Source organism: Chenopodium album, chromosome 24 (assembly GCF_948465745.1).
Source record: "Chenopodium album chromosome 24, dcCheAlbu1.1, whole genome shotgun sequence".
Classification (NCBI taxonomy): Eukaryota; Viridiplantae; Streptophyta; class Magnoliopsida; order Caryophyllales; family Amaranthaceae; genus Chenopodium; species Chenopodium album.
This window is the reverse complement of record NC_137857.1, coordinates 21588074-21598580: the sequence shown is the minus strand read 5'-3', so window position 1 is coordinate 21598580 and position 10507 is coordinate 21588074. Positions and strand designations below refer to the sequence as shown.

The 10507-nt window shown below is 34.2% G+C and overlaps 1 protein-coding gene across 1 annotated transcript; it reads right to left on the bottom strand.

Moving 5' to 3' along the window:
- Positions 1–30: 30 nt before the first annotated feature.
- Positions 31–5457, bottom strand: LOC145612282 (NPL4-like protein B). Its single transcript, XM_081667656.1, has 2 exons — positions 4307–5457; positions 31–675 (listed from the first exon to the last, which is right to left on the bottom strand). Exons 1-2 carry the CDS (start codon positions 5309–5311, stop codon positions 418–420), a joined length of 1263 nt encoding a protein of 420 aa, XP_081523782.1. The 5' UTR covers positions 5312–5457; the 3' UTR covers positions 31–417.
- Between the last annotated feature and the right edge of the window lie 5050 nt (positions 5458–10507).

Below are 10507 nucleotides of genomic sequence, written 5' to 3'. Positions count from 1 at the left end.
CCAGTTCTTCAAATGTTATGCTACATGCAGTTCCCTGAAATTTTGCTATGTTATATTTACCTGATTCTAAATTGTGCAATGGCAAGTAAACGCAATAAAATATAATTTATACAACGACATCATGAAAGTGCAACATCTAAAGCAACATTGTTGCAAATTTTTAAAGACCTTTTTCTGATCCTCAAATTCATAAAGTTATAAACACGGCACTCTCGACAATAAAGTGAGACATCAGTGCAGGATCAAGGTCCGTTTTGGAACACAGATGATCACGTAGTTGCTCCATTAACCACTGTACTCTGCATCAACTAAGGCATAACAGGGTGACAGTCTCAATAAGGGCCCCATTAACCGTCATGCAAACAGCATTTGATTAGTGCAGTGGAATGAAGCAACCAACTTCTGTTGCTGGGAAAATCACACACCAGCATTTGCTATGGACTCTATCAAAAGCTGGTATCCTTCAGGGACAGCTGTCTGTGAGTGTACACACTGGGTTAACGCTGGAATATCGGCATTTATATCCAGAAACCTAGCCAAGGTGAGCAGCAAATGGAAATCAGATATTCTCTTCACAAACGGAAGAGATTTAGTTCGCTCAAGGTGAGTCTTCACAGCCTTTGTTGTGACCGGAAAGTTCCTGTTCTCTATTGGGAATGTTGATGAAAGCGGGCCCTGCATACCACCATAAGCAGACATCAATACACAAGTTTCATTTCAACATGTCATTACAACTCTCACTCTTAAACACGCAATTTGAAAGAGCATCCATTCAATATAGTCATTCTCGATTGGACATATATCATTTGTCATCAATCTAGACAAACATTACAAGTTCTACTTCATGCGTATAATCCTCTAGGTCCTGAAGGTGTAATGTATCTCTTTCGACCAGTCTAGTCAATAATTTCAGAAACTTTTACAGGCTAGTAAAACAAAGAGCCAATAACCTACGCAGAGGTTCTATGACATGTACCAAAAGAAAAATTAGTCCTTAAACCAGTGGAGGACTTGATGAACTAATAACTTTCTGGTGATGGACATCTAGACTATAACTATACAAAATTCCATTCAGAGTTAGAGTTCAATAAGCAAGCCGCCATGATATGAGGGAGGCGGATATATCTCACCAGTTTAGACAAAATGAATACAAGTATCAGATACAAGTTTGGTACAAAGTGTACGACACGTTCCTTTAAAATAATTAGTGCATGGGAAACAGCATTCATAGATTTTAAAATTAATTTATATCTATAGTAATATTTAATATAAAAAAGTTAGCAAGAAATAATGACATGCATATCCTTCATGTTTCATTCCCCTAGGTTCCCTTTTTTATTACATAACAAAAATAGCAACCCCTATCATATTCAGTTATTCACCCTCTTTCCTTCAAACTATAAAATATTTTTTTTTAGCCACTTCCTCTTTCCCTTAGCAAGCAGATGAATAAGTTTATCAAATTCATTTACAAATTAAAGATGCAACAATGCATTTTCTTATTAAAACATTTTGGGAAAAAAATAAGAAGAAGAAGAAAGATAAATATGATATGAAAGAATATGATGCTAGTTGGCTGATTGCACAAATATTTTAATATTCAAACTATGCCAAGGAACCAAAACTAGCTTCAGATTAAAATATATCTAACAAGTAACAACAATTGTTCTTTGGTAAAAAGTGCATTTTTTTAGGGGTAGTAATAGTGTATTCAACACTCCAGGTCACTGAATATGTTTTTTATTTTTCTACTGTTTACCTTGCACCATTAATGAGTACATGCAATCATTTTTGTTATCATTGGGAGATGGTAACGGAGACTATTATTACCAAAAAATAATGAAAAAGAAAAGGTTGAATAGAGAGGAGAGAGAAAGTAATAATGAACATTGAAATTAGTACCCATCTAATATAAAATTGGAAAAAGTACACTATCACATGCAAAATTGAGGGCAATATGAGATAATAAAAAATAAAGTAAGGGTAAAGTAGTCCAAATTTTATGTCTTAAAATAGAAAATTCTTAAATGTAAAGAATAAATAGGAACACCCAAAATGAAAACATAAAAAACAAATGGGAACGGAGGGAGTAACTTTCTGCCTTTCTGGTTGTAAAAGATGCAAAAATTCAAAATTGTGAGTTGATAAGACATAAGATTTTTTAAAAAGGGAATAAGTGTTGAGGGAGTTATATAAGGAAAAGTTGAAAGTTGTATTATACCCCATGAGGTTAGTATAAGACATACCTCTTTGTTCCTTAAAGTATACAAGTAGAAGATAAACTAAGAGGAAAATGGAGTAGGTTTCCCACTTAAATTTACCTCTCCTCTATTATCGATGGAGAAGCTGGCAAGATGAGCCATTATGATGGAAATCAACTCACTCTATAGGTCTAATTGTATGTGAGTGCAAATTGCCAAATTCAATCCATATTACATGTAGGGGTATCAACACTAGTACTCTGGCTCTCAAGACTTTATTTCACCTCAAATACCAATGATGTCGTTTCCGTTTAACATGGTTTTCATGAATGATTTAAACACAGATCTCAATAATGCAGAACATTTTGCCACCAGCCAGCTAAGAAGTCTTTTCAAGTTGATTGTTAATAAAAGAGAAGAGGGTGAATTTGGTAGAGAGAATTTACATTCACCACATTACCCTCATCATTATGTAAAATTTTTGATGAAAACATTAAATTATGCCACTGCAGTGAGACATAATGAAATATAACCTCAGACAATTTGATGAAAAAAAACTGAACTTGGCAACAAACTTAAGTTCCCCACTTATTGACTCTTTCAAAGGTAAAAAATAAATTTTTTTTAACCAAAAAATAAAAAGGCAAGGCTTTTACCTTTCTACTTCCCCCACCCCTGAAAATCCCCCAACAAATCTTTAAAATAAGAAAGTTCCACACTTCAACACAACCCCACTATCCACCTCCATTTCATCACATAGCAAACTCCATAATAGTCATTTGACAACTTTGTGATAGGTTGATTTAGCATCAGCTGAGTTCAAAGGTTAGGTAGGTTACAGTGAGCAGATATAATCTTTTCTTCTCCACAAAGGTGAATTTTGCAAGGGTATTGTATGGAAAAACAATAGGAAATTCTGGTTTGAATTATGTGTTTGAGACAGGTAAGTGAGGTAACATGAAGAGTCTACATAACACAATTACACAGGTTAGTTGTCAATAGTTTTTCCTGCAAACTCTTATAGACACCTTTATGAGTTGATTTTCCCGTATTCTATTTTTCAAAATTCAATTTTACATTAGCTCGTTTTTCCTGTATTTTTCTTCTATTTTCTCAAGCATCATGAATATTTCAAAGATATGATATTTTAACAAAGAAACTCGTAAACGGACACCTGCGAGTAAAATATGAGGCATGTATCTTATTATCTTTATGGTGTTCCCTCTTATGGTCAATCATAGTGCACAAAATATTAAATGCTCTTTCCCATTATTAGACTAATACTTTTTCTTTCCTTTTTTTCAATTATGGTTTTCAGTTCATTCCAATGTATTTGCATATGTGCATAGCTTTTATATTTGTAGGTTTTTAGAAGTATTTAAGTGTGCTAATTTTATCTCAAGATTCTAACCTTTTCCACCATCACAAGTACATAAAGTTATTTAATTTATAACTCATAGATATAGTATTATTTTTTTTATCGCCTTCGTACTAAATATAGAGGAAATTTTAAGGTGAAGCTATTGTACAATTTAGAATTTCAGATCATATATTTAGGGCCTGTTCTCATTGACTGAACTCAGCTGAAGTGAACTGAAATGAACATTTTATAAGAGAAGGAAATTAGGAGTTGAGCTGAACTGAGCTGAATTGAATTTCAACGCAAGAGAACAGGCCCTTAGTAGTTTGCTTTTGTCATTGACCTCCACATGCCTATAAGTTCCTTAAAATTTCTAAGATAAATTAAATAGATTCCCTTGACATTTTCTAAAATATTGAACCAATATTATTACAACACTTGAAAACTTATAATAAGGATATTCATTATATTCACAAGCTTCTATAATTACCATATGTAGTTTTAGATACCATAAACATTCACAGATTCCCTGTCCACTTATATGTGATACATTAACCTTATACATCTCATAATGCCAAATGGTTAGATATGATTTTTTGCATATAAGAATGAATAACACATAACTATTCACACTAAAAGAAAAGAAAATACAGGAAGATAATAACTTCATCATAGCAAGTAAACAACCAAAGAATTATGTACTGGTAAAAGAAAATTTAAAACAGGATTGAGTTAGAGGCAAAACCTGATGATCGAAAATCGAGACGACAACCAAGAAGAAATCATTATCCACCTCTCTAACATCCTTCCCACCAACAACAACATCCTTCTTCATACGGGATACCTTAGAATCAACCTCTTCCCCCTCCTTGCCACGCTCGAAATCAAACCAATCTTCCTTAAAAAGGCGAACACACATATCACTCATCTGAAAGGCCTCAAAATGCACATCAGCCACACCATCATCATTAACCTTGAGCTTCACTAAAGCTGTGACCCACTCCTTCAACCCACTCTCAGCGTGCAACTCCACAGCCTGAGCAACCTCCAAATACGACATCGTATAATCCTTCTTGTCCTGCCCAATAGCCTGAGTAAATATAAATCCAACCTTTCTCATCCCCAAACCGGTGGCAATCGCATCGACGAGCTTCTCTTCCTCATTATCCCTCATCAGCAGCAACCTTTCCTCCTCCCCCATCTGCGGCGGCTCATAAATAAAATCCACCTCCACTTTCCCATCCTCCGAAACGGTCCCATACATAAACCCGCCTCGCTTCACCGCAAACGCTAGGGTTTCATTCACATAACTCTGGAAAGCATTAGCAGCATCCCTATCAAACGACACAAGCTGTGAATGGGGCGCTTCCTGGCGTGTCACCCTCATCTGTTTCGCAATCAAATCATCCATTGTCATCTTCTTCCCGAAAGACCCTGCCGGAGTTATACTGGGACGACGAGCAGCAGCAACAATCTCACGCTCACCATCATACGATAAATAGATAAGGGATCCATGCCCGATACCGAGAGACGACAATCGAATATCAGGATTGGCCATATCAGAAAACCGCGATCGATCGGCGGGGGTTTTGGCCAACAACAGATTCTGTTGGAGCGATATTGTTTGATTTGAGAGTGGTACATGAAGCTGTAACTCAATTAGGGTTTTGAGTTCGGCGATTGTAATGTTAGGGTTGTCGATTGTAAGCCTCTCGACACCGTCACGGCTGCGAACTCTGATCATAACCATATTTTCCGGCGAATTCACAAGTGATTTGGTGGTGTTGAAATTTGATTGAATTATTGATTAATTTATTAAATGCTTCTTTGCACTCGCTTTCTCTCTCCGCAAAGTTTGTGTTACTGAGGTGTTAAAGAATAAACGAAAGACATAAGGGTCTACACCAACATTATATAGGTGTTTGGGTTATCGGATGGAGTACCACCCAAGACAGGACATGTTTGCTTGGGTTTTACGGGAGGAGTAGTTTACTTTTGACTCAAACTAGAGTAAACCACACAACTGCTCCCTAAACTTTTTTTTTTTTTTTTTTTTTTTGAAAATGCTCCCTAAACTTCCTCACATGATTTTTTTTTTTTTTTTTTTGAGAAAATCATTACAAAAAAAAAAAAAAAAAAAAAAAAAAAACAACAACAATAATAATAATAATAATTATTATTATTATTATTATTATTATTATTATTAATTATTATTATTATTTTATTAAAAAACGATTATTATGTAATAAAATTCTAACAACAGCTACATATATATACTCCAACAACTATAGTTCAATATTTTTGGTTTTATATATATATATTTTTTGTTTTTTAATTTTTTTTTTTGTTGTTTTAGTTAGAATATTTTATAGCCACGTATTAATATAAGTAAACAACCGCGCGCTATTAAGCTATCTTAATTTCAACATCACAAAAAAATTCTAAACTTTTTTCTAGATCATGTTCGTTTCACAAAATTTGGAACTTTAAGTATTTTTTTTAATAAACGCACGCAACTGCAAATTCATACGACAATGAGAGTTTTTTTTTATAAGGAGGCGATAAGGGTTTTTTAATACTAGGTTCTCTACTAAAGTCTGCTAATTATAAATTTTGTTGAGTTTAATGTGTATAATAAATCAAACATTCCAACATTTTTTTTGAAGAAAAGACAACCAAATTAATTAATATGTGATATATAATGGCACACAATGAATATGCTCATCTTGTTCGAAGAACAATGATGCCTAATTGTTTGATTTAGTAAATCATTCTTTCTACTCTGATGTTAATTGGATCATCTAATTTTATTTTATTTAAAAAAAAAACGAACCAAACTAGTGCAAAGGAAAAAAATGAAAAAATATTTATTTTTCCAAGTTAAAAATTTAGTTAGTTCCCAATAGCTTACAAATGTATGATTATATTGTTAAATTTAAAAAAATATTTTTAAAAAATACCAAAGTTTAGGGAGTTTACCTACTAGTATAATAGTTTAGGCAAAGTTTAGGGAGTTAACCTGCTATATCAGGTTACTACCCGAAAAATGACCTCCAGCCACCTAAGTAGTGAGTAAATTGCAACTTTTAAGAGTTTAGTGAGTAAGGTGCAACATTTGGCTAAGTTTAGGGAGTAGTTGTATGCTTTACTCACTCAAACTAACTCCCTCCGTCCTCTTTTGGTAGTCCCTTATGGACAAATTTTAGTCCCAAAATATTCACCCCGTTTGTTTTTTCCGACATTCATTAATATTAATTTTTTAGCAAAATTCCCTCCAATTTACAACAATACTTGTGCAAATAGTAGTGGTAGTATTAGTACCTTCGTTTCACATAATGTGCAACAAAGTGGCTTGCACAATCCCCAAAGCAAAATTTCTTAAGCAAAGATTAGTAAACAAAGGGGCATGTGATTAATTGGATGAGAGAGAATAACCCCACCCAACCACCCAAAACCCAGCCAGCCAACCAACACCACCAACACCACCCGACCAGCAACACTACCGCAACCAAACCAACACCGCAACTAGACCACTAACACCACCCGGCCACTAACACCACCGCAACCAGACCAACACCACCCGACCACCAGACCAACATCGCAACTAGACCACTAACACCACCGCAACTAGACCACTAACACCACCAGACCACCAACGAACGAAGCCCCACCTCACCACCACCAATCAACTCGCACCACCACCCAAAAACCATCCAGCCAACGAACGAAGCCCCACTTACCACCACCAACGAACCCACCCAACCAAATCGCGCGACCAACCGACCACCAACACCACCTTACCTCCTCCAACAAACCGAAACCCCAACAAACCACCACTATTTTAGATCTAAAACCCCAACATCCAAAATTCTCGATCTATAACCCCAACTTACCACAACGAATTGAAGTATAGAAATCAAGTGGTGGTGGTTTCGTGGTGGTTGAGAGGCGGCGACCTGGGTTTTCTACTAAGGCGGCGACCTGGGTTTTCTATTGAGGGTGGTCTTGGTGGTTGAGAGGCGGCGACCTGGGTTTTTCTCTAAAGATGGTGGTGGTGGTTTCGTGTAGTGGTGGTTCAGATGGAGGAGAGAGAAAAAAGAATAGTGTTGTTTGTGGTGGTTAAGAGGGAGGAGAGATAAAAAATGGTGATGGTGGTGGATGTAGCTGTGAGGGAGCAGAGAGAATGTAGGTTAGGGTTTTAAATATGGATAAACTAATTTGGATTATGAGGTTAATATGTTGTTTATTGAAATTAAGTAAAATTTAGTAAGGGTAAAATGTAAAACCATACAAAAAAATTTGTTGTATTAGGAAAGTTTGGTTTTTATTGCACATGATGTGAAACTTCCCTAAATTAAATGGAAATTGTTGCAGATAATGCGAAACGGAGGTAGTAGTAGTAGTAATAATAATAATAATAATAATAACAACAACAACAACAACAACAACAACAACAACAACAACAACAACAACAACAACAACAACAACAACAACAACAACAACAGCAACAACAATAACAATATAATAATAATAATAATAATATAATAATAATAATAATAATAATAATAATAGCAATAATAACATAATAATGATAATAACAACAATAATAATCATTATAATAATAATAACAATAATAATATAATAATAATAATAACAACAATAATAATAATATTTATAATAATAACAATTATCATAATAACAATAATAATAATAATAATATAATAATAATAATATAATAATAAATAATAACAACAACAATAATAATAATAATAATAATAATAATAATAATAATAATAATAATAATACATATTTCACGGGTTGTTGGTGCTAGCGGCTTAGGTAGTTTTTGGTGGTGATTGTGTGTAGCTATGTCAGCTGCCCGGGTGCAGTTTCATTGTCCCTTTGTGGGTCTTAGTGGTTGTCAAGATGGAAAAGACAATGGCCTTACTAAAAGTTCTCTTATCAAGCATCTTAGTGATAGCTATTTTTGTATTGGTGGGCGGGATGCCACACGACATTCTCTTACTTTTAATTTGACCGTTTATACTGAGGCTGAAGTTACTTTTTCGCGTATGGGGATTTGGTTATGTGGGGTTTGCTTCAGAATGCATACGCATCGTACTAAGTGTCGTCATAGTGCGAGTGAGTTTGTGTCACCCCCGGATGAAGGTGATGGTATTGTTCGTTTTGTGCTTCATGGTTTCTCCAAGCCGCTAGCTCCCTCTTCTCCGGCTCAGCTTGGTCGTTGATGAGTGGCATTTATGCCACTTTTCCACCCTTTTTCTCTAAGGATTCTCCCCTCATTTGCACTTGTTTGAGCCTCTTTAAGAGTTTTTACCTTAGATTTGCTTTTCCCTTTCCTTTCTCGTGTTTCCTTTCCTTTTTCCCTTTTTGTTGGTTTTTCTAGCGTCTCTCCGTTGTTTTGTAGGTTTTTGGCCCTTTCAGATGAACCCTTGGATGAATGACGAGCCATGGAGAGGAAATTTGATGCTCAAGGAAGGCACTATAGCAATGCACAGAGCCGCGGATGTAATACCCCGTATTTTTATACGTGTTTTATTTAAAGTATGTAATTTATAAAATATTTAAATAGTTGTAATTATTTTAATTATAGTATTTTAATTAATATTATGATAAAAGGAAAGTTTATTTAATTATTTTAATTATAAAAGTTGGGGTTTTATTTTAAGAAAGTTTAGATTTTAACAAGTTTTATTAGGGAAGGAATTAGGAAAATCTAAAAGAGGAAATTTTAGGGAAGAGGGTTAGTAGAGAAGGGGTATAAATATCCCACTTGTGAGGCAAATCAACTTTGCCCAGAGTGGAAAAAACCCAAGGTAAACTTTTCTCTCTCTCCTCCTTATTTTTCTTTCTTTTTCTTTTCCCCTTCCCCTTATTTTTTTTCGGCTGCCCCTTTTCCCCCATCGCTGCAAGCCGCCGGCAGCAGGTGGCCACCGCCGCTGCCAGCGGCCGGCAGCCGGTGGCTGCCGTTTTCCTCCTCCCCTTTTTCCCCTTTTTCGAGTATATAAATAAATAAAAAAAACTTAGCTTTCTTATTTTAATTTAATTTATGCTTAGATCTAATTGTAATTTATGAGTTTTGGGATTTAATTTTGATGTTTGATTGTTGTAATTATGCTAATTAATTTTCAAATTTGGTTTTGAATTAAAAAGCCCCAATTTTTGAAACCCTAGGTTCTTGATTTATGAATTAATGAAAGAATATGATGTATTAATGTTTAGATCTTCAATTAAAGTGTTTCAAGGGTAAATTACAGCAAGTTTTAATTAAAAATAAAGTGCTGGAATTTTATGTAGAGTATTTAATATTGTGTTTTTGAAGGAAATTTAAATTACCCATTAAGTGGGACTTAATTATGGTGTTTTAAACATAATTTCAGCTTACTCTAATTAATTTATGAGGGGTTTTAAAATAGTATATATTGCTGGAAATTTGTTTAGAGTGGATTTTAATGCTCTTTTATAATTTTAACGTGTAGGAGACTTCAAAGGAAGCAATTTTTACTAGTCGTGGCGATTTTAAGATTGTATTCAAGGTACGTTTGCGTACTTAGTATAATTATGTTAATGTAGTAGCATGCTAAATGTGTTTGATTGATTATAAATAATATCATGCTAGGTTTGGAATAAAAATTTGTGATTTGAATGTAATTAGTGATTGAATTGAGAAGCATGATTTATTTGTGATGGAATATTGAATGGAAATTTATAGTTTGGAATATTATTTATGAACCACATGTTTATTTATGGCATGATAGAGAGCATGTTTAATTAAACTAATTGTTTAATTATGTTTGGAATATTAAAAAGGAATTTTATTATGGTTCATATAATTTTTATTGATGTTTTAAGCATGAGGAAGGAGCTATATAAGTGTCTATGTACACGAGGAATAAATAGTATGTTGGTGTCTTTGTGCAATTAA